Source organism: Acyrthosiphon pisum, chromosome A3 (assembly GCF_005508785.2).
Source record: "Acyrthosiphon pisum isolate AL4f chromosome A3, pea_aphid_22Mar2018_4r6ur, whole genome shotgun sequence".
NCBI classification, from domain to species: Eukaryota; Metazoa; Arthropoda; class Insecta; order Hemiptera; family Aphididae; genus Acyrthosiphon; species Acyrthosiphon pisum.
This window is the reverse complement of record NC_042496.1, coordinates 11,330,812-11,358,583: the sequence shown is the minus strand read 5'-3', so window position 1 is coordinate 11,358,583 and position 27,772 is coordinate 11,330,812. Positions and strand designations below refer to the sequence as shown.

Sequence of the window (27,772 nt, the reverse complement as noted above, 5' to 3'; positions counted from 1 at the left end):
TATAGCCATAGCATAAAAAAATACAATTATTATATTCTTAGATAACAATAACTCATGTTTGACATGATAATATAATTTGACAATATTTTTATAATAGGATATAATATAAATAATAAACGCTTATCGCAACAAAACATTATGGTAACTATGAGAATTTTAGTTCAGTTGCACATTTATAAATTACAATTAAATATTAAAATATATAGATTAAAAAAGAAAAAGAAATAAATCACAAAATATTGTAACAAATTATTGTTACATACACAAGAGTTAATTAAACATGTTCATTGTTTTTTTGGTCCAATTGACCGTTAATTTAAAAAAAAAAATAATAAAATACAAGAATAAAATTTCATGTCGTTCAATAAAACATAAACATTATTAAAAATAATAACTATAATAATAATACAAATATCACATTATTTCAAATAATTATAAAGCATTGTGTTGTTTGGCAAAAAAAAAATGGTAAAATTCACGAAATTACAAATATATTATGTTTAATATACTATTTCAATAGTTAAAATATAGTGCACCAAAAGTTAATACTATGACTTTAAAGTTCTTCTACCACAGATTTTTCTGATTTTTTTTCATCACCATCCCATTTTAATTCCGCTTGTTCAACACCATTGCTGTTGTAAGCGTCGTCCTACAAAAGAAATAAAAAATTATTTTATTTTATTATAATTATACTTAAGAGGACACTACACTCGCATACTTTGTATCCGTCTTATCCTTTTGATATCACTTATCAATAATTTTTAATAATTAAACGAAAAAAACTTAGTGTTTTCAAACTAATAACTTTAATTATATTAATGTTATCCAAATAATAAAAATGCTACGACACAGATAAAGTTCTTCTCTATGCGTTGTGGGATTTTAGTAATACAACTATAAATACAGAGGGAGCATAGTTGTCCCGCACAAAAACAGTTTTTGCTGTTGTGCATTTGTAAGACGGGTGTAGCGTCCTCTTAAAATTATTTTTTAATAAATCACACATATTAAACTCCAGTTAAAATAATAATTTATAATTTACTTGTTGAGCGGTAAACCCTGTAGAAGTGGTACTTGACCAGATACCATCACCCCAAGTGGTTATTGTGGCTGTTTCAGAATGCCATTGTGTCTTAAAATAATTATGAATGAATTATGGTATTATTTGATAACTAATTAGTTTAAATGTACCTATAGTTGACAAATTATACTACACTTAAAACGCAAGAAATTTTTTTAATAGGTACGGTTAAATGTAAACTTAAAACGAAATAATCCAAATTATTAGTGGTATTGTTCTGTATACATAAAAAGTTTTCAGAACTACAACAATTACCAATGCATGTTGGACAACTCTTATTATAATATTATGTAAGTACTTAACTCAATACCAAAAATATTACTCACCAAAAATTGTTGTTCTTTCGTTTGAATGTCTCTTTCGATTTGTGCCAGTTCTTCAGACAATTTATCGGTTTCTTTAGCGGCCACATTATGAGTGGCAAGCTATACAAAGAGTTAATTAGTTAATTAGTATTGCATTGCTACAATTGTTAGTATAAATATAAAAAATATTATGTTAATGACATTACTTTAAGGTCATTAATTTTTTTTTCCAAATTTTTCAATTGATTTTTCATTTTATGTGATTCTGCCATTAAGCTGTAATGATAACATATGTGGTCATACTCTGTAACAACAACGCTAACAACTATAAATATCAATAATACTAATAACTACTGACCTTTTGGGAGCTTTATGACTACCGAAAAAGTTTGGTGGTTCCATTATACCGGCTGGACTATGTATAGTGATGTAACTTTGTCCAATTGCACCAACAGGAGACGCAACAATATGTGCAGCGGCTGGGTAACCTTGAGGAGAATTGAAGTACCAAGATGCGGCTACTGGACTGTTACGCGCCCCACGAAGTGTGCCTAATGGTGTTGTTATGGTCGTGGTTGTTGTAGAGCTGAAAAATTGGGCCTGTGCAGCAGCGGCAGCAGCTGGTGCGGGTAATGATAATGTACATGGTCGCCGCAACGACTTGCCATTCTTCGCTCCAATTGCCTGGTTGTTGTTGACTACTGTTGATGATTGCGGAGGTGGAGGAGGTGCTCCAGGGTTACTACCGTTACCCCCAATAGGACCATACTTTCCATTAACAGCCAACTCAAATGGCACAAATTCATCTGGATCTGCCAAAATCGAATCAGACCTGTCAAAATCAATCAAGGATTTTAATATTTATTGCAACTATTATAATATCAAAATAGCTATTTCATTTCTTAGTCAGTAGCATACTCGGTTTAACGAGAGAACATGCCGGTTCTGAGCATCACCCTGCTATCAAAAATGGTTTCCTATGGCAGTATAGTACGTGGGGATGCACAACCTAACCGATTGTGGTTGGATTGCGTTATGTTCTCTCGTGGAATAGAAGATGGTTACCTTATTCCTCCCCCCTCCCACACACACACACAATCACTAAATATTATATCACTGTTTACCATAATATACATTGTTTACATTTCAATAATTGTGTAATTTGAGTAAAATAATAATTAAGAACTTGGGATGTTTCACGTAAATACATTTTAAATTAACTATTCATATATGACAATAATAGCATTGCTTCTCAAGAACTTATTTATTTTTTACGATATTATATGTAATATTTAAAATATGTAAGTATGTAATTTCCATTTATTGTAAATAAATAAAAAAATATAATATACTGGCTGTTACTAATAGACAGTAGTAACATACATTTATCTTTTTTGTTATTCAAAAACAAATATAATAAATAGGAATAATTTGAAAATTATAATCATTTCTTTATTTAAATACTTATATTATTAGGAAAGAAAAGATGAGCAAACCAAATGCATGTAAACCATTGGCTTCTACAAAAACTCGTCTGGATGAGCTCATTTCTTGGAGGTTAATCAAGAAAAACCCATCAGGTGGATTGATATGGGGAATTTTTGGAGCATCATTAATAATTAATAGTTATTTTTGGGTTCATTTTTTGAGGCGCAAAGAATATCAAGTAACTATCATGAAGTTTGTTCATTGTTGTCAAATATTAACTTTTAAAAAATAGGTTGACCACAAAAAACGCATGTGGAATGAACGTTTAGAAATGCTTGAAAATCCCGTTAAGATGAAATTATATTATTCATCTGATGAAACAAAGCCAAAACCATGTCAACCACTAATTGATGTTTACAAAAAAATGCAAGAGGCAGAAACCAGCAACTGTCAGAAATGTAAACGTGAAACTGATCCTAAAAATGAATAAATACATTTATTTCTTACCTGATTAACATGGGTCGTCCAGTTTGTATATTTACTGGAGAAGGCAGTCCAGTTTTTGTGTGAAATAACCCATTATCCCACATTGAATAACGATCAAAATCCTTTAATATAAAACAAGTATTTAATAATTATAATAATAACTGTTTGCTTTTCTATTGCTTCTACGTGATTAAAAAAAAAAACATACCACTTGATCAGGTGTAATAGAACACGCTGTCATTACCCTGTCTATTTGCCCCATAAGTTCTTGTTTGCGATTCTGAAGAGACATTAAACTTGATGATAAATTTTTCTAAGACAAAATAATTGTGAACATTTTTAAGCTTAAGCATTACAATATACTATAATATAGGTCATACCATTTTATTAGAATGGCCTGGAATGTTTTGATCCATATACATTTTATTGTTTGGATTTATCAGCATACCATGTGGATGTGGTCCAGGACTAGAAAAATATTTGCACATTAATATTGTTTAAACTCAGTATTACTACAAATGGCAACAATTAAATATTAGTAGCACTTACCCGTATATTTCATGACCATATTGTCCTACAGGATATATTTGTTGTTGACTATTCTGATAATAATTCTGACCAGTCGGTACTATATATGAATGTTCTACAGGAATAGGTGTCAAATCTTGAGTGTCTGAAAAGTTTTTAGGCAATTAGAAATAAAAATTATAAACATATATCTAAAATTTAAATATTTTAAGGTCGTACTTTCAGGCAACATCATTGGTTTTTTATTATGGATGAAATCAAACTGTTCTTTTGGCATAAAATTAGGTTTATTTGTCAAATAATCATGATCAACAATCATTGGTGCCAATCGACTGTTCTTCCGATTCTTATTCCTGTACCTAAAGGTAAAATAACGATTATATATGATTATACATACGAAAAAAAAATTAAAAACCGAAAACTTACTTAAAAACTTGAATACTTAAATAATATGTAGAATAATATTTACTTTTCTAATTCTTCTTCTGAATGAGCAAATGTACAACCACCACCTCTTGGACATGTACCTCGCATCATTAAGTCTCGGCATAAACTGACTTTATATCTAGGTACATTTGTTTGGTTTTGCACAGATTCGTTCTTTAAACCTTTATTAGTATTGCCATGGGACTTGACAAAGTCAGTCAAACCGGCTACTACTATTCTAGCACTTTCAAGAACAGAATGCAATTTTTCCCAAGTACACCATTCCAGACCTATGTCGAATAAACATTAAATCATAGTGAATTCAAATACTCAAAGTAAAAAAAACTCACTTGGATTAGGGTCAACTGCAGCCAAAAGTTCAAAATTTGACCTTAACGATGATAATTTAGCTGGATCACCAGTCCGTTGTAAAGCTATAATAAGTTCCTGGACCGATTGTGAAAACGACTGTGGGCTTTGTAACTTATCCATAATACTTTGCATGTGTGATTTGTGTGCTGAATCACCATAAAGAAGTGCTGACCATTGGTCAGGAGCTATGCGAAGTCCAGCTTCAGTAGCAATTTCTACAATTTGTGCATCATGTTCACGTCTTAAACTCTCATAAGTACGAAACTCTTCTTTTAACTGCATTAATGAAGAATCACCATCACGCTTAGAAACCTAATAAAATAAAAAGGCAGACTAGTACTATAAATAAACACAAATAACTAGGAACTTTAATAGACTAAACAACATATTATGAAATACATAGTATAAATTAAGTATATGTTTTTATTTATGAAATACAAAATTACTTATGCCCGTATGCATGTGTCACATAAGACATGTTAAACTATGCCTTATGTGGCACATACATTGACTATGCATATAGACGTAAGTGTCCATAACCAATAAGACTAACAATGAGTTTCTTTAACTTCAAAAAGTAAATCTATGAGAAACCCAACAATAAAAATTAAATAATATATACCTAAATAATAAATATGCTATAGTTATTAACTAAATCAGTATTGAGCCTATATAATCAATTTCAGTATGAAAAAACCAGTGCTTTCTATAAAACATACTTCCATTTGTCAAATATAACCCCGAATATAACACAAATTTATGGAATAGATCATATTAAAATTAAAAATATTGTCTAATGTTTTTCAGTTATTTAGGGGATACTTATTTATATCTAACGAATTTTATTGGTATTTATGTAACTAAAAACATGGTTTCTAATATATAACACTCAGTATAAGCTAACATGTGTAATAGGTATTAACTTTTGCTCAAATATTAGCATACTTTAAAACATGAAGCTCTGTAAAGTAGTTGAACAACATGGCCAATACTAGTTTTAGATGCTTGAGGAAAATGTGGTTCTAATCGTTGAACAACAAACATTACTAAAACTTTTCTTGATAATGCAGAACCATCCTCCAAAGCTAGTAGGACCAGTTTTAATACTTCTTCTTGCATTGCTGGTCCCAAAAACTGACAACCACGAGCTCGAACAGCAGCCCATAAATTTGTAGATAATTGTTGAGCACTTTGATGATGGAGTATAAGTTCTGTCATACTACGCTCGCCTAGAGATCTGGCTGCTCTGATGGCTCTCATACGCCCTTCATTTTCTAAAAGTTGACAGTTAACTAGAGTCACCAATTTACGCTGCATAGGCCGCGACAGTCCCGCACTTGTTGACTGACCACCACCTAATAAGTAAATTAAAGTATTTATCTGTACTATAAAAATATATAGTGTATCAAATTAAAAAAAAAATACCAGTTGCAAATGATTTAAGGTATAATGCAAGATGTTCCACACATTTTTTTGATTTATTATATAAAAGCCGTTCATCAGATGACATATTCTTTATCATGGATTTTGGAATGTTTTCAATGTTTGGTATTGATGCTCCCACCAATTGAAGTAGAGCATAATTGGTTGGTAGTTGATCAATTTCTATATTTATTAAATTCTGTAAAAAAATTGTAACAATGTAGTCAACTAAATAAATTGAACGCAAATAAAAAAAATACATGACAATTTGTATCAGATACAAGAATGAATATGATTATATGAATAAATAAAATTGTAATTGTAAGAACAAAATTTATTATTTGTTAAATAAACTAAAATATGGGAATGTAATAAGAAATATACACTAGATTCTGGGGAACTCGAACCTTGATATCTACTTGAAAAAAATGTTTTCTAACACCATAACACTAAATTCATATCTCAAAATTATACCTATCTATTGTTTTCCTTCTTGAACTCAAAGTTACTAATAACTATATTATAATTTTATCAAAAATGAATAAATAATCATTTACATGGTCTAATGTAAACATAAATAAATATTTTATAAAATAATGATAGGTAAGTAATAGGTAGGTACTATTACTAATTTATGACCTACTTATTTTATACACTGAGGCAAATAAACAAAAGAGGAGATATCAATATTTTTACACTCTTTGCAGATTATAGAAAATAGAGAACACACCTTAATATTTATAATCAACATTCAACAGTTACAAATAGAAATACATTTACTTGATGAAGATTTTCAAATCGTAGTGAGAATTAACAATTTAATTTTTGAAAATAAAAAACTAATAAATAACTATATTTATATATAATAGGTAGGTATCTAATAAATAGAAATAATTTTGGATAAGAACCAACTATTAATACAAAGAAATTAACATTTTAGGTTTATTGATAAAAAAAAATGTATTTAAAGTATAAACTATAGGTTTAATTGGGTATGTAGGGTAGAACTGCTATATTTTTAAACCTAATGGTTAAATTATTTAAATTTAAATTAAAAATCCTGGAAAAAACAAAATATATTTATTAATACCAACTTATTTTCAATATTCATCATTATTAATATACTGAATGTCTCAAGATGAGTTTGTGTAATATTACTTAAACTATAACTCAATATTTGGTCAATATTTTGATAACAAAAAAAATGTCCAGTTTTTATTAAAGAACACTTTTTGGCTACATAGGTAATTAATAAATTATTTTCACACTTAGTGTGTCTGCCTCCTTAAATAGTGTGTCTGTCAGACATAGCTAACATCAATACAATTGCATTAAATGTGTTCTAAGATAATAGCTTATTGCTGGAAAAGTCTGATAGAAATATACACAAACTGAGATAAACAAAACAGTGGCTAATATTCACAATAAAACATAAAATTTATAACGAACAAAGTATCATTTCTCATACCTACTTTTTAGTGATGAATGTGTTAAACCAAAACTGATGAAAAATCAAGTGTAATTTATTTTAAACTGATGTAATGAACCACAGCCCAATTTTTATTTCAAACTCAAATGTAAAATCAATAATACATAATATTATTATCAATATCTACTCCGATTCATTCAACTCAAGTACTGTTGTAGTACCAAACAGTAAAAGCTTAACTAAACAGTGACATTTAAAAATCTTGATGATAAATTAATTAAATGAACAATGAAACAAAATGTATAAACTGAAAACAATGTCGATTATAAATAATATATAATTGCAAACTCACTTGATCAAATGGGCATTGTTTTTTGGGTAGATTTGACAGACATGATTTGCACACAGTGTGAGCGCATCCCAAACTGATGGGATGTCGGGTCTTGATGTCGAAACCATTACAGCACACCGGACATGCCAGGAAATCGGTCCACTGAGGAGCTTGGATTGGCATAACTGAAAACGAAAATTATTTTTTTTTAAATGAGAGTAAACAAATGACTACACACACGCACACACACAATTATTGGAAACCATTTTGAAAATCTCTTACCTGTTGTTCACCTAGTCGTTTCGTCTTGGGTTTTATGTTGTGGTCGGACTTGGGATCCTGGACCATCGATGTCGCGAAAACCAGAACGAAACTGCTTTAGACGCAACAGTCGATTGTTAGTGGCGGTGTCGACATCACTAACGACTAAGAGTGTTATTTAGGAGGAACCTTGGGCAGCGTTTCGAACGCAGACCAGCAGAAAGGCTTCGTCTCCTTTGTCAACCGACGAACGAAGCGTTTATTTATACACGGGAAATACGCAATTAATACCGATGAACGTCCGTCCGAAGGTAAGCGTGATGGAAGGTGCAAAGGTTTTTTTTTTTATTTTATTTCTTCTCTTCTTTTATCTTGTTGCCACTCACCGTTACAGGCACTATGCCACTATGACTTAAGAGTTATGAGTAATGAGTAATGACAACAATAATAATTGAACAATATAATCGCTATCACGTATCGAGTTCTATTTACACACCGTTTTCGTAGTTTCGTACGTATTTTCACATCATGTCGTCATCTAATGATCTCACAACGTCGTCGTCGTCGTCTTAGTGGACGTCGTTATCACAATCACACTCACACACACATGTACACCAGGACGTGAGCAAGCATCAGCAGAGGCATCAGGTGGTGGGTGCTGTGTAGGAGCTGCTGGTTGGGTGGCGATTGTACACGCGAACGCGGGGTAACGGTGTCAGTTGTTTGTAGCATGAATTAAGATAATACATATTATTATCATTTATCATAATCCGTGGTTTTGTAGTCCGTTTACTAAGATATTATTATATGTCCGTGAGCCCGTTGTATATTCGAAGTATACAATAATAAAAGAGTTTTTAAAAGAGCCCTAGTACAACTGTTGTTGTTACAGACTACCACTATTATTATAAATAGATTAGTGGATTAGCACTGAATAGATTAGTCTCATGCTCTCGAATTTCGACTCTCCGTGATATTAACTGTTTACTAGGTATATCATGATTCCTGATACTCTCATGGAAAATTTGAAATTATGCTGCGTCCATAGTAATATAGTTTCACGTTGGACGTTTAATGTATAAACTATAAGAAAGCCACTGCCTTTGTCAATTGTCATTTATCATTCCTATGGCTTATGATTGTGAGAAACGGTTATTGAAACAATTTCTGGATGGGGTTGAAACAAATGAACTATGTAAAATCGTCCGATCCATCTACCATGGTGGTGGAATATCTGCAAATACCAGAGAAGGTAAAACAATAGCATTTTAAATTTTATCTAATATTGTAACTGCAATGAGATAATTAATTCAATTAAAAACAAAAAATTAAAACTATGAATGTAGAATAATTATATATTTTATGTTATACCTATTAATGCTCCATACAATAATATGTTAAAAGTTATAATATATATAAGTTTTTCATTATAACTTGTTACATGTTTTAGATGCCGAATTGTTACTATTGTCTCAACCTGCTGTGCGGGTACTATCCAATAAAAAAGTACAAATAACTACGTTGTTGAAGTTTTTAATTTCAAAAGGTTTAATACCTACTACTGATATGACCAAAGCAGATTTGTGTTTGGCTTTTAAGTCATTAATCGAAAGTCAGCCAGACTATATCAGACCGCCAGTACAACCTATTCAAATGTCTGTCCCTAATAATATGCTTGAAGTTTCTCAGAATAACAATATGATGCATACTCAACCATATCAAGCAGCTGTCCAAATGGTATGTTGTAATTAAAAAATTTAACTTATTTTTTTAATAATCATGAATCATGACCACTATGTGAGACAGATATTTCTTAATTCTAACCTTTTCATTCATATTATTTATTATAATATGTAGCCCAATTTATTATAGAGATGAGTTAGTCCTTTTCATGTTTGTTTTAAATTGTTACTAAAAAATTACTAGGTAAAATTTTAAACAGTTATATATAATATAATACTGTAATATTGTAGGTACTTTGAATTATCATGACTGTACCTAGTGTATGGCTATACACTGTTTCAAAAGAGAAGACACCAGGCGACCATGGGCAAAACCGGTTTTGCTATGTAAATCTGGTGTCTTCTCTTTTAGAATAGGGTATAGATCATTGAATCTCAAGAGGGTTTAAAATAATATCACATAATTAAAACTAATACCTATTGGCTAATATATTATATATTTTATTGTTTTGATAAATTAAATTATTTATTAGGTGTAGGTATAAAAACAACAATATTTTAAGCGTTTCAGGAGAATCCAGACTGATTATAATATTGACTGTGAGAATAAATATTTATTTTTGTTAAAAATTCAAATTTCCTTCTCCTACAATAGAATAAAACACCAAAACTTAACTTATAATAATAATAATTTATATATTTCTTTAGATGCCTATGCCAACACCAATTACCAATGCACTAGAACCCAATACAAAATCTCGGAAAGATCGTGATAATGAATTACTAGAAGAATTTATTGAAATGTTTGCTAAACATTTTTATGATTTATTAAATGATCTTGGTAATCCAGGAAAAAATCAACTGGACTGTCGTCATTTTTATGAAAATTGTACAATGTCATTGAAAATTCTTGGTGGAAAAGATGAAATCTATGAGACTTGTGATGATTCTACATCTACATTGCAGTGTTTATTAAGTATTAAGAAAAGTCACTTACTCTTTTTTTCACCACATTTAGGCAATGTTAAATGGAAAAAAGAATCACATGGTTTAGTAAAGGTGCATATTGGGGGTACACTTCATCAAGGTGTTGGAAGAATTGTTGGAATGTTTGAACAGCAATTCATACTTAGAGAAGATCCTCAAGCAGAAAACACATGGAAAATTCTTAACACCAATTTTATGATGAAAAGTATGGACTTAATAACAGCTGGAACTACTTTAAAAATACAAGGACCTCATCAAACAAATAATTTACAAATTGATAATGTTTAGTGGTACTGTCAGTATATTTGGTAAATGACTTGCTCAAAGTTTTAATTGTATTCTTTTCTCAAATTTGAATAATGCAATTATATGAAAATATGTAACTTTATTAACAATTTTTTATTAAAAGTTAAATCTTATACGGTGATATTTATGTTTGAATTGTATTAATTCTTTAAGAGGATGTCAGTACACTGTTTTTTCTGAGTGCAATATAGCAAGGATTTTAAATTTTAATATTTTACATAGATGCACCTCATTAAAATATCATTAAAAGCTTATTATAACATTCTCTAGATAATATTCTTATAAACTAATTTTTATAGTAGGTAAAGATAATAATAATTTAGATGTTATGAAGACACTAGTCACTTACGATTTGTATTAACATATCTGTTAGAACAAATGTAAAATATTGAAATAAAAGTTCATAAAACTCTAGAATAAATCAAATTCAAACAAAAACTTAGAAATCTTTCTCATAGATATGGGGAAAAGTGCACAGAAATATTTCAATTGTAATTTATTTTTCTGAGAAAAACTGATGGAGCAAACTCCTATTTTTCACCAGAGGCGTAAAATTTGGTACTGAGGGTACTATTGGTACTTGGCTTACCCAAAATTCCATACTATAAATTTTGGCCTGCTAAAACAGTCGAATTTAAGACTTAATAAAGTATAGTTAAAAACAAAGAAGTGTATTAATCCGTGAATGCAAGGGTGGCTTTTTAAATAACATACTATTTAAACGTCCCCAATTTAGACACTAAAATGTAAAAAAAAAACATTTATCATTTAGTGTCTTCATTCATTTACAAATTGTAATTGAAATAAAATAATAATTTAATAAAAATAGTATTATTGATCCCAAACTTTAGAACGAAATCCAACAAGTTTTGGACAAGTTAGGTAAATTATAATTCATATTGTAATTTAATTATCAAAGAAATATAACTTCTCCAACACTGTCTAGCTAGGGGCACTGACGGGAATACGGGATAATGCATTAGAACAATAGAATGTCTATTGTCTTTGTCTATAGGCTTTCAGACTAGATATATTATATCTACTCAGAAAAATAGTAATTTAACTACAATTTATGGATATTTAAAATATATTTGTATGCAAATACAATTACATGTTAGTACATCATTTTGAGCTTTCATGTAATCTCACGTAGGAGTAACCACGACAAAATAAACCATTTTGTCTAGTTTGTCATGGGAGCAACATTTTTGAAGTAGTAACACCTTGCACATCATCATAGTTCGTAAAAACTTGTAACAACTAACAAGTACAAATGATAATTACTATTATTACTAATCTGTATTTTGTATACAATTTCGGAGTGATAGTATATGGGAGCAGTTGTAGACTGTAGTAGCATATTGTAGTAGTCAAGACATCATTAAAATATTATTTTCGAACAAAATGTAGAGAAGATTTCTTATACATCGTGGTTCGAATTACGATTATAAAGATTATAATAAGTTCTTTCTTCATAAGTTCGGAGTATTATTAAATCCATGAAGACTCAGTATCTCTTTGCTGTTGATTCTGTAGTAGCTGTTGTAGCAACCCTATGCTTAAATGATGTATGTACAATCTCCTTGATTCCTAAAACAGCTGCCTTGATTGATAAAAAAAAAATGGCTGATTGGAGGGAAAAACTATTTTGTTTTTTGTTAACAAAATGCTCTATGCTCAAATACCGTAATGGCGTAATGACTAATGGTCAATGAACATAAATACAAACGCTATTGCCTATTGGTATAATGTCACTAATCGCTTTTTCTGTTATTAATTTTCGTGTGCTTTAGTTCTTAGTAGCGGTTGTGTCTTCCGTTGAAACTTGAAAATACGCGTGAGCTGTTTTTCCAAATCATAAATTTAAACGTTTTTTTTTTTCGTTAGTGTTGTGTATTATAATTAAATACGTTTTGTATTAAATAGGTGGGTTTTTTTTAAAATAATAATTATTTTATTTATACATTGTACTGTCGTACAGATTAATTGCATTCCAGCATCTATTATTTTTAGTATTTTAAGGGTCAGCAGCGTAATACTTCAAATTTACTTACCGTGAGTATATTAACCTAAACTGATTTGGCAAATTAATTAGTTATTTATTTTATTCTCAAAATATCATGGTAGGTACTAGGTATAATCATGTTTTACTTTTAGCTATTACTTATAAACACTATTTTAAGCGTAGAGATTTGTCAATAATTTCAATGTTCCCAGTTTATTTTTTACTTGGTTTGTAAATATTTTCTTCATCAATCTAATTATAAACAACTTCAAAGGCCTCTTATGTATAATATTGTTAGTAGTTTTATTCTGTTGTTGATTTTCTTTATCATTTATTACTAGCTATATAAGTTGTTGTATTTAGTGAAGATAACTATAGGTACATAACCTAATCATAATTTATTTATATTGTGTTTATTTTACTCTACCTACCTAAATTTATTTTATTATTTCATTTTTTTACTTTTATTTTATAAATATACTTACCTGTGAGTGGCGCAACTAGGGCTAAGATGTTGGGTGGGTCGACTGTATCCCCCACCGATCCCACCTGATATTACCTGAAAATAACCCTGTAGGAACTTTGCCACCACACCCCCTTATATTTTCTTTTAGAACTATAAAAAATATTTTTAAAAAAAAACCCAATATTTGTTTACTTAACTTTAATTTTAGTTAAGATTTTTGTTTTATTTTTGTCAGTAAATATTTTTAATATTTTATTAATTTGAATCTCAATATGATGTATTGATAAGTTAATAAACCGATCTTGGTTCTTTGTGGAGCGTGACTGTGTGAGTATGTATTTAACCTCCTTGTAGCTGAAAAGCAGCGTTCTGATGTGATGGATATAATCGGCATAGTAATAGCTACTTGTACCATTGGCACAAATTATCTTTTACCTATAAAATTTAAGTCCTTTGTTTTATCACCAATAACATTTTTGAATACCAACATTTATACCATCAGATTATTTTTGTTAATGTTTAAGAGAACGTGATACCGGTGTGTTGTTTTCGTCTTACAAGTGCGTAACATAGCAAATTCTACGCTCAGCAGAACAAGTGTATCTCCGTTAGTTTAAAAATTGGAGTGAATTGATCTCTTATAAAATTTAAAGGTAAGATCACTATCTAGGCAACCTCGTGGGAGTTTCATTATTTTTGAATTTTAAAGCAAACTATGAGTATTGTAAAATTGTAAATTGTTTGTATATCTAACTAAGTACTCATAACTCGCTTAAAAATTAAAATATAATAAAAAGCCTTTGAGGTTGCCTAGATAATAATCTTACCTTTAGATTTTATAAGAGGTAAATTTACTCTAATTTTTAAATTAACGGAGCTACACGTGTTTTGCTGAACGTACAATTTGCTATGTTATGGACTTGTAAGACGGAGACAGCACATACTCACACGTCTTCTTATACAAAAATAAATACAGGCATACTTACAGCTAATTTTATTTATCATAATATAAAACAAATATGAACTTAAAATAAAAATCGGTTGTCTGTAAAGTCGGTTTACTGACGATAGTTGAGCGTGACAACGTGTTAAGAAAATACTGAAGGAATGGTAGCATTTTTCAAAATAAAATTTTAATTTCATTTGTTTAATAGATTTGTATGTATATAGAGAAGGAGGTAAATGGAAATCACAATGGAATTGATAAAGTTACATTTATTTGTACGCATAAATACAATAAATTATGTCAATTTTTTTTTTTTACAATTTAATAGTTTTTACAAGTATGAATGTGCGTTGAGCAATTGTTTTACAACTTTTAAACATGTGTGATATTTAACTTCTTACAATTTGTGTTATTCTGTTGAGAATAGGACGATGATAGGAAAAGTAGGAAATGAAAGGGAGTGTTTTGAGAGAATATAATGAGAATATTTGAATGTGTTTTAGAGAATATGAGCATCATATTTTTGGGTATTTTAAGAGAATATAAATCCGGTCTTTAATAATAATGAATCGGCTGACGACGACCGTGTGTGTTGGCAGCACACCGTACAAATTGCCACCCCACTCCGTCCGACGGTCGCCTCTACGCGCGTGACAACTGATGTTGGGTAGCCTACGTGAATGGAACGCCTCACAGCGAGGTAACGACGCATGAGTCATGTTTTTTCGTGCGTGCAGCCGGCTCCATCGAATTATAAGACGTTGTCACGTCAAAATAATTTTTTCCCAAATAATAAAATGAGGATTAGATGCAGTTGAATTTTAAAAGGTTTATTAATATTTTAGGAAACAATTGAATAATTTATTTCTGGGGGACTAAGCCCCTCCAGCCCCTCATCCCTAGTTCCGCTTACGCTACCCGTATTTCGATTTTAGATTTCTGTATAATATTTATTTACAGATATCTTTTATACATTTTGTCTATAATGTATTTACCATGTACCTCTGGCATATGCATAAAATACATAATATTGCACATGTATATTATGTAGGTACAGGATTAAATCATGCATGTGCATTTCAAACATATTAATCGCTAAAAATTATCATACAAACATCAATACTATGCTTCTAATATATATTCTTGTTTAATTATGTGCACTTAATATGTTCATTAATTATGAGGGAATGCAAAAAAATCAAACCTTCCATAACACTGTATTCAGAAAATTAATTGATAGTCCTTCATATATCTAATTACAGTCTCAATCATATATACATTCAGGCTGAAAATTAAAAGCTATTATAAGAACCTACCAAAAGATGAAATTAAAATGTTTTTATGAAGGATTCTACGTCTAAATAATTTTCCATTAGAATTCTCTGGTTTAATACTTTTTTGTACCTACTCTGTTCCTCGGAGAAGGGCGTCCCCACATGGAACAGTAAATTCCTAAATATCTAGGTATCTCCATGCATATTTTATCTGTAAATTATATTATGAAGTTTGCTTTCCATCAATATCGTCTGTATATTTTTTCCTCTTCATCATACATTATTATCGTTATGTGTATGTAATAATAATGAATTAAACTAATTTTTTAATTAATTTATAAGTATCTATATATTAATAGTTTCAATAAGCAGATATTATTTGGTGTATAAAATAGTCCACTATTAGTATGCTTAGGTAGGTATTTATGTTAACTTAAAATGCTTATAAACAAAAATAATAAGCTAATATTAGTAATATTGAATACGGATTGAACATTATACATCATAATATTAAGTATATTAGATTAACATTTAAAATTATATAAAAATATAATATCTATATTTGTTTTCTCTTAGGCAGATATCAATAACATCATGGCTAAAGTACAATTGTCAAATGTGGTTGTCTTAGATAATCCGTCTCCATTTTTAAATCCTTTTCAATTTGAACTTACGTTTGAGTGTATTGAAGATTTAAACGAAGGTATTATCGAAGAATACCTATTTATTTCCGATGCATTTTTCATATATTATGGTTTTTAGATTTGGAATGGAAAATGATTTATGTTGGATCTGCTGAAAGTGAAGAACACGATCAAATACTAGATACTATTTATGTTGGTCCTGTTCCTGAAGGAAGACATATGTTTGTTTTTGAAGTAACGATTACATATTAATATTTAATTTTCTAGTTCTATACATAAACAAATTTTTTAGGCAAATCCTCCAGATGTGTCCAAAATTCCTGTAGAAGATGCTGTTGGTGTAACTGTTGTACTATTAACTTGTTGCTATCGTAATCAGGAATTTGTTAGAGTTGGATACTTCATTAACAATGAATATACTGATCAAGAACTGCAAGAAAATCCTCCAGCTACACCTCAATTTGATAAGGTATTATAAAAAAGCAAATTAAATTACTAAAATAATTATTTTTATGAATTGTCAATTGATTATATAATGAAATACCAATCAGATTTTCTTTAAATATCATACATGTCATGATACTAACCTTAAAGGTGTCCCTGCCAGCTATTTATTAAGTTTCAAAATTCAGGCAAATTCTAGTTATATTGTGAGGACCGTGTAATAATCCATATGGAAAAATAAAAACCATTTCAATGATGGCACGAAGCATGTCCAATTCAAAAATAATTCTATTTTTTCCTTTAATCATTTATTTTAAGAACCATGTTTTCAACTAATTAAATTCTTACACCATTTAATAGGACACCCAGCATATTTTATTGTAAATTTTTAAGCAAATGATTTTTTAGAAAAAAATTGTATATCTCAATCACAATTTATATAGTCTGTTCAAAGTAAGAACAGAAGTCAGCGGCGGCGGTCAGACATATGGTCTGACACCGTCCCCAGTACGGCGACGCGTTGGGCGCTGCCACGGAACAAAGCCACGCACATGCTGCCGAATACTGTTCTTATTTTGAACAGAGTATAGTTTCTGTGTTATTATAATAGGATTTTTAAAGATTATAATCCTCATAAATGGTTTTACAAAAATATAAAACAGTTGTAATATATATAATATATTAGATCTAATGTTTATTATCCCCAAAATAACTTTTATAAATAATAAAATGCTAAAAAAATAAATTATAATTACTAAACTTTTCAGACCATCATAGCCCTCATACTAGACCATATACCAAAGCCATTATCGTGGACCTATGTATCCTAGTACACATAGTTAAATAATAATTCAAAAACGGCGCATTAGAATTTTGATATAGATATATTAGAATGTTCTAAAAAAATATCTGACTAATTATTTACAGGGAGAAAAAAAAAATGTTTTCATTTTTCTATAAAGAGACGCATATCTATGACAGCAAATTTTTATTAAAATTAATAACAACATAGTGCTATATATTCTTAGCAAAATAATATTTTATATATTTTTAACTTTTTATTATTATATAATTTATTTTACTTTAAAATTTTGAGGTAGAAAATAAAGTTTTTTAGAAATTCAATAAATAATTACTAGTGGAATCGATAGTAGGTCACTTATATTTATTGAAATGTAGTTTTAAAATATGAAACATTTGTAATAGAATTGTATAATAGTTGAGTGGCTTAAATTATTTAAATGAAATAATTCTGGTCAAATTATATGTTGTGTAAAGTAATTGACAATTGTTTTCTTTACAGTTGGCTACGTTAGTTTTAAAAATACAACAAACACTCCATTTTCCATTTTATTTTTATAATTTTTTGCATTATAAAGTAATTTAATGTAACCCAACTAATAACTTATGAAATTAATTTTTTTTTTTAAGTATTTTTATCAATTTATAATGAATAAATGCTTATACAAAATATAAAAACTCGTAAAAATTTGTTTTAAAATAAAAAAAAATTGGCACATTTATTTTACTCATCAATTAAGATTTGAATTGTTATTAAAATATTGAGTTCTAATAATCTGGACGGATTAAGTCATGTACATAATTTTTATCACTACCAAATACTTATAAAAAACATAGAACGTGGTATTTTATTTATAGGTTTTAAGTTTGGGCATAGTGCCTATAGTCTGACCAGGGGTCAGCAACCTTGCGGCTCTTTAGGATTAGCATCAACACTTTTTTTTTTCTTTATAATATAAATGATATACAATAGATTCTGCTTATTGTGGACACGTTGGGTCCAAACTCATTTGCCCATATAAACCGAAATTAGTTTGTATACATTGGAATTGGGTCTTGACCATTTTGCCCATATTCGGCAGAATCCACTTTATTGTATAAACAACAAATAAATTATTATTTCTGGTTGAATAAGGTATTTTTAAAAAAAAGCTATAATTACCCTAATAATGACAACTAAAAAAAAAATTTGAAAAATAACTTTCCTACAAAAATGTTGCCGACCCCTGGTCTTATATTAATATTACTATTATCATTTTGTATATTCATATTTCATAGTTAATTGTATTTTTAAAATCTAAATAAGTGATTCAATTGTATCTGCTTTAGATGACAAGAAATATATTGGGTACTGAACCTAGGGTAACAAGGTTTAAGATTAATTGGGATGACTCAGAACAACCTACTACTAGTAATGGAATACAAACTACCTGTCACGAAAATGAAGATTCAAACTTACAAGAAATGGATGAAGAAGTGTCATCTTTGTTATCTTCACATGCAGACAACAGCCTTAGTCAAAGTCCAATGGAAGTATTGTAAATCGACTGATCCAATATCTCATCTATTTTAATATCAATATTTTTTCTAAATGCTACATTTTATTAAAAAAAAAGTAAAAGAAGTGTTAATCATGTAATAAATATAAAAGGAATTAATTTAAAATTGAAATAAAATAAAGACGTTTTTTATTCAATTTTGTTTGGTTTTGTTAAACTTCAGCCCTTTATTTTATATCTTAAATAAATTATGGAACACAATACAAAAAACAATATTGTATTAAAAAAATTAGCAAATTTATACAATGCGTAGGATAATAATTTGTATTATTTATAACTCTTCCTTGACGTAAGATGGTTTTAATTCTTCAACTCTTTTGATATAATCTGTCTTTTCTAAACAACCATCACAAATCTCTCCCCAGTTATCTAATATTTTCTTCAAATCTTTAACTTTCATCTTCTTTAAGTTGACTGTTTTCCAATCGATTTCTTTGTCTAAAATGAAATAAATTTTGTATTTAAAGCAAATTGGCTAAATATTTATGAATAATAATTGAAAATTTTACCAACATACCATATTTAATATCGCAGACTTGAGCATCCATTTTCTTTAAGCGTTCGCAGATTTTAAGTGCCGGCATGGACCACGATAAAGGTTTTGACATTTCACTTAATATACCAGTTGCAGAATCTTCTAATCCGCCCAAATAGTAACACTAGAATTTTGAATAATATGAAATAATACATAAATGTTAATTAGGTATTATAAATTGTAAATACAATTTTTTTCCAACACCACATGGAAAAAGTGCACTGAAGGGTAATCCAATCACTCATTATTTATAAAATTTTAACCTTTTTTTTTTTTTTTTTGAAAATATTCTTTTTATAAAATACCAATGTCATTTAAAAACAAAAATTCTGAAGAAATTATAATTTTTTTTACTTTTTTGGATGTTACCATACTTTTTCTTAAATTTTATATTCCCGAGTTTCAAATGTATTACTGCTGGTTAATTTCTTTATTCATGTTACTCGCTGTCTTTTTTTCGTATTAACTCACATATACTTATTGTAAACATATATTACAGATTGTATATTTAAATAAAAATATATATATATAAATTCCTGAGCAAGAATATTATTCTGAGTATCACAATCTATTTAGATCAAATTACGGACTAGTAGTTCATCAGTTACACTGCTCTACTCATCTGACCTTATAACTTGTAAATAATAAACTACTTGTCAAAAAATTGATCTTTATAGATTGTAATACTCAGAATATTCTTGATTAGGAATACAAAATTGAAAAAGTAAAAAAGTATAACAATAAAAAATAAAAAAATAAATTTTCTTCAGAAATGTCGTTTTTAAATTGCATTTATTAAAAAAAAAAGTTGAGTTTTTGAAATAATGAGTGTAGACACTTAAACCACCTGATATATTATATTATTAGTTAAAAAAATTATAAAAGTATGACAAGGTACAACCATAGACCTTATACCAATAGACGAGACGTGGTTGTAGTTCTGGCGTCCAAGCGTGACGGCGTTGATCAAGGTAGTACAACGTACACCGCACATGCGCACTAGATGATACAATACTCTATATTATATTACTGTATATAATATATATTTATCGCTGTAACACAAACCGCACCACCCACCCGCATCATGCCTAGATATTTCGTCTATTAGTATAAGGTCTAAGGGTACAACACAACCAGATGTTGAGCATTATCCCAGCCCAGAGTAGTGATATGTTGTGATGACACGCAAACATCACAATGTTCAAAAAATCAATTCCAAGCAGAACTCAGTAAAATATCAATGTTTCTTTTTTTTTAATTTTTTACCGTTCAATAAGCATATAAATATTGTTTTTTTTAAATAATTGTAACATATGTAGTTATGAGAAAAGTAGTCCCTCATTACTGACACTTGAATATTATGAGAAATTCAACTATAATAAGTTGAAGTACTATTTTCTATTGAAACAACTGGGATTAAACACAATGTTTTTGAAAATTGTTCTATGATAATAGGTATATTAAATATCTAAATTACTTGTCCTTATGCTAAAATAAAATCAAAAATAATCTCTATGAAGAATTGAATTAAATAAGATTTCAAATCCAGAAATTGCTACACAAATCTTTTAAAATAACTGTTAATACCCAAAATGTATTCCTTCAGAAAAAATAATATTTCAATAACTGAGAGCACCACACATCTAAAACGTTTAATAAGGTGAAAATATATTATATTTGAATACCTACCAATCTTTTTTCCTTATCAATCTTTGTAGACAAACAATATTTTTTGAATTGTTCTTCAATATTTTTTGGATTTAATTCGCCTTCAAGTGTTTTTGAAAACTTATCAATTGTAAGTACGCAAACTAAAAATATAAATACAATTATAAATTAGGTATTATGGTTTATCGCTGGCTTTTAGATCTGGAGAAAAAAACCTTAGCACTAGCATATTAAAAATAATATAGTTAGTTACTTACCAGGACAATCTTCTTCGGTAAATGTTCGCGATTGTGCTTGAAATACATGAAATACAATGAAAAACACACATACCAACAATATGTGTTTATCCATTGTCAAATAGAATTTTACAACTCAATATTCAGAATTATGTCAAGTTATTATTTGTTTATAAATAAACTAAATTTATTTATATGTATATTATAGAAAAATATAGGGATTGAGTACAAAAAAAGATTGTTTTAGTATTTTTTAAAAAGTCGTTCACGACAATTAATACTTTTTAATTTTAATGAAGCGGACAAGCGTTAACAAATTTTAAAGACACATCACTAATTTTGAACTTATCAAATACATATAATATAATAGTATCCCACTGTTTTAGCATATAATCCAAACACGACTTGGCGAAATCTCATTGGTCCGTCACTCCGGTATGATTGAAGTATGGAACGCGTACATTTAATCATACCATAGAACCACGATGTAGATAATAAGACAGAATGTTAACAATTATTCTGTGATAATATCCAAGTGGATTGATATAATATTATTATTAATAACAATATTAATTGTGGGATTTTTTATTAATTTTTCCCATTTCTTTAATTCTTTGGGCATTGATCATTCACTCTGTGTTCTGTTGATGATCAAAGGTATCTTAAATCAATTATATTATATCAATATATTCGTGGTTCTGTCTACGCTCCAACCCATGATTTTTATATGACATAAAAAAACTAGATTCTTTCGAAAGATCAAAGAATTTTTAAATCAAATTGAAAATGAGAAATTCTTGTACTTATACATGCTAATCTCTTATTTATTTTATAAGTTTTTTAACATTTAATATATTTTTATTCGTTAAAATATAAACTAGTTGTTTTTGGATAAGTCTAGATTAATTAAAGAATTGTATCGATAATTTTGAATGTAAACATAGTATTGAGTTCATAACGACGTGTTATTAATATGTCAATTACGTAAGTATTCTATACAGTATACATCTATAGTAAAAAAATTAAAAATGGTAAAATATTTGTCATGAATCATGATGTACTTTATACATATTATTATGACTTATGACAAATATTACGTTTTAGGCATATACAATAATTTTGTTGATGCCTACGGCCTACCCACATGTATCAATTAAACTGTGTCACAAACCTATTTTTAATATTTTATAGTTTGGTATCTTAATTCCACGGTTCTATACCTAGAGCCTTAATATAATAATGTACAGAGTAATTTTTTAAGAATGCTTACCCTATTTGAATACTTAAATTATGTATATTATATTCAAATCCTGAATTTTGGAATTTTTAAATACACTTGAAGACCATAATATTTTCTACAATATAGGTATATCTATGGTTCTACCTTTATGTAAAGTGTTTCGTTTTTAAATGTTTTTAATATTCGTGTATTAATAGTATCATTAATAATAGGTAGTCATATTTTTAAATTTTTAAATTTGTTTTTTAGAATTATTATATTTTACGAGAAATAGTTAACTTAAAAACATGGTATGCACCGAAATATTTAAGAAGAGGGGTGGTATACCTATCAAAAAAACTTCATGAAGTATAGTAATAACTTAAATTAACAAAAAAGTTTTGTACTATCACTAATCATTATTATCAAAATTGAAAATATAGAACAATTCATAACTTTTTTTTTGGTTTTTGTCCTAACTTGTTAAAATATACAAGTGACAATCATATGCAGCTTTAAAACTATACATAGATCTATAAATACATGTCAATGATTCATTAGTCCGTAGACTTGTAGCCCGTATTGTTTGATATAATAAAAAATAAGCCCAATCATGGTGGGATACCCGTTTTAACATCCAAACATCCTCGCACATTGTATACATCACTAACTTAAAAATTATACATCTTGTCATAAACATTTGAATAAATTTAAAAATGTGTTTTAGAATCGACAAGAAAGGAAAAAAAAATACTCGTAAGCCAGTAGATAGCGAGCACATACAACATGCAGAGTTTATTAAAAAGTGTCATCTAAAATTAAGATTAAACTCTATGAAAATAGGTGCTGACGAAGCATGGCAAAATCACTGCTCAGATGATTCACTTTTAAAAGTAAAACAATTGTTTTGTATACTTCAAATTAATACTTAATTAGTATTTACTTGCTTTTTTGTTTTTCACTCAAACAATAACTTTAGACATTTAAAATTTGTCTGTATATTGTATTGCTTATTTATATTTATATGTTTCAGAGTTATTCTAATACTATGCACAAGCTTGCATCACAGTTTTGGGATACAAATAATAAAAACGAACCTTCAAGTTGTAGAATTTCATGGATATCAAACAATATATTAAAATATTTTCAAGAAGATTATACACATGAAATAATCCGAGAAAAATCCTTAGCTCAAAGATTTAATGTATTTTGGAGCACCGATGATATAATCTGTATGCCTGAAAATCCTTTTTATCTACTTGATGTAGGAAGTTGTTATAATCCTTTTCATAAGTATTTATCATATAAAGTGTTGCCTATAGATATAGCACCAGCTATCAAAAACGTTGTTAAATGTGATTTTCTAACAGTACCTCTGGATGTTAAGTTAAATATTTTTGATAATGTTTGTCAAACATTACCATTGTCCACCTTTGATATAGTCGTATTTTCTTTATTTCTTGAATATTTTCCATTACCACAACAAAGGTATAAATGCTGTGAAAAAGCTTATAATGTTCTTAAATCAGGTGGTTTATTAGTTATTGCAACGCCTGATTCTAGTCATGCATCATATAATTCCAAAATAATGAAAAATTGGAAAATATCATTAAGTAACTTAGGATTTTGGCGTATCAAATATGAAAAACTTACTCATATACATTGTATGGTATTTAGAAAATGTTTATTTAAACAAATTCCCAGAAATTGGTTGCATTCTCTGAATATTATAAATAACATTGAAGAATTAATAACAATCCCACAAGACTCTAGAAATTATGACAAAATGAATGAACCATCAACAACTATAATACAGCGTGAAGATGATGATGAGGTTGCCAACTTATTTTCTGAATTAATTAATATATAAGTAAAGTATTGTTAAATACAATTTGGAATTTTTTAAATTACAGTTTTATGCTTAACCTATAATTGGATATTATTGTGTATTTAAATTTAATTTGTTTTTTACATTTTTAGAAATAAATTGGAAAATTATATATTTATTTTCTGAACTAATGAATAACCAGTGATCGGGACGCTACTAGTTTTTTGTGGCACGATAACGCTACAGCTACTCCCCCAAAAAAGTAGCTCGCTATCGCCATCGCTACTTTTTCGCTACATTTTTAAAAATGTTTCTCATTGAAAACTAGTGTTTGTAGTTTGTACTGATTTGACATTTGGTCACTAGACAGGACCCAGGACAAAAACTTCACTAATACACTCATCATTATCATAATTTAAATAAATAAATATAATCATAATTTATATTTTAATAATCAGCAATTAGATCGTACCTAGGTAGCAACAAAATAATGATAATTTTTGCTACGCTAATCGGAAATGTTTAGCGCGCTATAGTATTTTGTTATCTAAGGCGTAATGTTGCGACGCTATGTCAATCGCTACAAATAAAGTAGCGTCGCTACAATTAGCGCAGTACTCCCAACTACTGTAAATAACCATTAACCATCTATTCTGACTATATGGATGATACCCTTAAAATCAAAAGTGAAACATATACTAGTATACAACAATACAAAACTCCAGAGATGGTTCTGCAGTCTGCACACTTGCACCTGCATTTTAGGACTTAGCAGTCTTATTACCATTTACTATCACAGTGGGACCATGTGTAATTTATATAAATAAAATAACAGTCTTATTAGTTTCATTATTTATAGTTGAAAATCCCTGCTACCTGAACCTTGCGGAGATGACCTGTAGGCTATGGGTTACTGTGAAACAATATTAAATTAGCACTCCCTGGGCACTATTGTAAAACCAAAAATAATGTGAGAAATGAGTGAATTCTTTATTTTATGTGGGATTTTTTTTTATTTTGTAATTTTACAGAAAAACTCATTAAAGAAGGGGCTTTTCTTAACTTAAACAAATTATTTCAAATACAATTCCAAAAAGTTCTGCGACATGATAACTCAGTTTTTAAGTACCTAGCGGTATGCAACAAATTACAAATTGTTCGGAGACAAGTATGTTACAATAAACATTGGTTTACTGATTTGTCCATTTTAAATATTGAATGGGATGTTGTAAATAACATTTAATCAGAAACAGTGTTAGAAATACAGCATAAAAACTAGGAAAATAGTTTTATAATTATACTCTTATTAACCAATGTCCATTATCAAATGTATGTTATCTGTATTTATTATAATAAGACAATAAATTCTTTACTTTGCAAGTCATATACAAATTAATAATACCTATTGAAGTTGACGTATGTGTTAACAACTATTTGGTGTTTTTTTGGCATCCCTTATATGAAAAAAAGTTCTTGTTGTTTCAAAATCCATTATTTTTTGTGTTTTTCAAACTTCAATATCTTTTTTTGTAGTTCCGAATTTTCTATATAGAAAAAATAAAAACGATAATATTTCACAGCTAAAGTTCTTCTGTTATGTGGTGAATCTATATATAACTTTTGTCATTAATTATTTGATAGGTGATGTAATATTAATTTATAATAATTATTGTTAATAATATTTCCCATTATTTTACAACAATTAGTTTATTTTTTTATATATTATACACATTAGGTACTATTATATTTACTAATTGTTGACAAAGATTATATATTATTATTTAATTTCCTCATAAAAAATTATACATATTATGACTTATTAACATAAAAATAATGTTAATAATTATAATTGTCATAATTTTACAAAAATTACGTACCAACTATTTTATTTTTTTACATAATATTATATAACTTTTTGTTTTGGTCAAAAACGGAAACGACCTTTTTTAAATTTAGTCGTAAAGTGAATCGGCCGTAAAGGGAAGGGTACATTTTTGGTCGAAAAGGGGCTCGCCCCACATAATATATCAAAATGTACGTGTAAAGTTAATTTTTGTATTAATTATTTTTGTTTGTATTATATATTTTAAATCATTTTAAGTTTTTTTATAAAAAAAAGTTCAAGTTGTCGCGGCACACCTTTCAAATTTCACGGCACACCCTTTAGGAAACACTGGCCTAGATAATAATATTAACTTGACATTTTATAAGAAGGCAATTCACTCCAGTGGCGTATATAGAAATAATTTTTGGGGTGGGCTATATAATATGATAGACTATTAAATCATATTTTAATTTTACAGTGAAATCTAAACAAATTTGTTACTTATAATATATTCGTCGAAATTACCTCCCACTAAATATAGATAATTGTGGTGTTATTACTTTTTCCCGTCTAGATAGATAATGTTATTACTTATTAGTTAATAGTTATTACTTATAAAATTGATAATAGTAGTACCTATATATTACTTTAGTAGGTATAAAATATTTTAGTTCAAAAATAGTGTTGGTCGAGTACTCGACTTTGGAAAAATTTTCGAGTCGAGTTAAAGTACTCGACTCGACTGAATTTTTTTTGGACTTACTCGCTTTGAATCGAGTACTCGCTTTGATTCGAGTACTCGCTTTGAGTCAAGTACTCGATTTGAGTCGAGTACTCGTGTTTTTATTTTTATTATTAAAAATACTATAAATAGTAATTTATTGAACAATAAATGTTAAAACTATAAAGAACTGAAAGAACCCATATATCCGATATGAATACCAGGAAAGTGATACATGACAGTTTAGATTGATAACTATAGTTTTAATTAATTATATAACTGTATGAAAGAAAATATAATATTTTTGGAAAATCTATTTTTAGTACACTTTAGTACTCGCATCTTTTCAATACTCGGCATTTGTCGAGTACTCGAATTGGAACTCGACTTGACTCGAAATAATTGAAACTCGACTCGACTCAAAATTAAAAAACACTATTAAAAAATAATTTTAGATGTTAAGATTTATAAACAGGAATACAATTAATTTAAAAAAATTATTAATTCATTTAAAATGTAATATTATTTAATTTCAGTATAATATTTGTCAAATT

General features: G+C 28.4%; 6 protein-coding genes across 11 annotated transcripts; 4 read left to right on the top strand and 2 right to left on the bottom strand.

Moving 5' to 3' along the window:
- Positions 1-494: 494 nt before the first annotated feature.
- On the bottom strand, positions 495-8,674 carry LOC100161045 (roquin-2). 2 transcript variants are annotated; one of them, XM_008189874.2, is made up of 16 exons: positions 8,094-8,674; positions 7,833-7,996; positions 6,055-6,250; positions 5,575-5,984; positions 4,608-4,941; positions 4,301-4,547; positions 4,051-4,190; positions 3,853-3,976; positions 3,684-3,771; positions 3,512-3,616; positions 3,325-3,425; positions 1,748-2,221; positions 1,596-1,665; positions 1,411-1,509; positions 1,046-1,135; positions 495-652 (listed from the first exon to the last, which is right to left on the bottom strand). In XM_008189874.2, exons 2-16 carry the CDS (start codon positions 7,992-7,994, stop codon positions 557-559), a joined length of 2,736 nt encoding a protein of 911 aa, XP_008188096.1. In that variant the 5' UTR covers positions 7,995-7,996; positions 8,094-8,674; the 3' UTR covers positions 495-556. The 2 variants fall into 2 exon arrangements, with proteins under 2 accessions (XP_008188096.1, XP_008188097.1); XM_008189875.2 differs by lacking the exon at positions 1,046-1,135.
- On the top strand, positions 2,792-3,329 carry LOC100574740. The gene is made up of 2 exons (XM_003247877.4): positions 2,792-3,055; positions 3,110-3,329. The coding sequence occupies exons 1-2, from the start codon at positions 2,876-2,878 to the stop codon at positions 3,305-3,307; spliced, it is 378 nt and encodes a 125-aa protein (XP_003247925.1). The 5' UTR covers positions 2,792-2,875; the 3' UTR covers positions 3,308-3,329.
- Positions 8,667-11,174, top strand: LOC100165155 (uncharacterized protein C3orf38 homolog). Its single transcript, XM_001949675.5, has 3 exons — positions 8,667-9,324; positions 9,523-9,809; positions 10,463-11,174. The coding sequence occupies exons 1-3, from the start codon at positions 9,201-9,203 to the stop codon at positions 11,027-11,029; spliced, it is 978 nt and encodes a 325-aa protein (XP_001949710.1). The 5' UTR covers positions 8,667-9,200; the 3' UTR covers positions 11,030-11,174.
- A 1,535-nt stretch (positions 11,175-12,709) lies between these two features.
- LOC100169234 (histone chaperone asf1) lies at positions 12,710-19,323 on the top strand. 5 transcript variants are annotated; one of them, XM_008189872.1, is made up of 6 exons: positions 12,713-12,973; positions 13,061-13,102; positions 16,319-16,441; positions 16,501-16,616; positions 16,675-16,851; positions 18,957-19,323. In XM_008189872.1, the coding sequence occupies exons 3-6, from the start codon at positions 16,333-16,335 to the stop codon at positions 19,167-19,169; spliced, it is 615 nt and encodes a 204-aa protein (XP_008188094.1). In that variant the 5' UTR covers positions 12,713-12,973; positions 13,061-13,102; positions 16,319-16,332; the 3' UTR covers positions 19,170-19,323. The 5 variants fall into 5 exon arrangements, with proteins under 5 accessions (XP_001949614.1, XP_016663938.1, XP_008188094.1 ...); XM_008189870.1 differs by having other exon boundaries at positions 16,315-16,441; XM_001949579.3 differs by having other exon boundaries at positions 12,710-13,102; positions 16,315-16,441.
- On the bottom strand, positions 19,312-21,967 carry LOC100167188 (mesencephalic astrocyte-derived neurotrophic factor homolog). Its single transcript, XM_001949506.5, has 4 exons — positions 21,647-21,967; positions 21,411-21,532; positions 19,704-19,845; positions 19,312-19,624 (listed from the first exon to the last, which is right to left on the bottom strand). The coding sequence occupies exons 1-4, from the start codon at positions 21,738-21,740 to the stop codon at positions 19,458-19,460; spliced, it is 525 nt and encodes a 174-aa protein (XP_001949541.1). The 5' UTR covers positions 21,741-21,967; the 3' UTR covers positions 19,312-19,457.
- Positions 21,968-22,179: 212 nt separating this feature from the next.
- Positions 22,180-24,781, top strand: LOC100163068 (S-adenosylmethionine sensor upstream of mTORC1). The gene is made up of 3 exons (XM_001951613.5): positions 22,180-22,609; positions 23,572-23,737; positions 23,878-24,781. Exons 1-3 carry the CDS (start codon positions 22,599-22,601, stop codon positions 24,712-24,714), a joined length of 1,014 nt encoding a protein of 337 aa, XP_001951648.1. The 5' UTR covers positions 22,180-22,598; the 3' UTR covers positions 24,715-24,781.
- Positions 24,782-27,772: the final 2,991 nt, after the last annotated feature.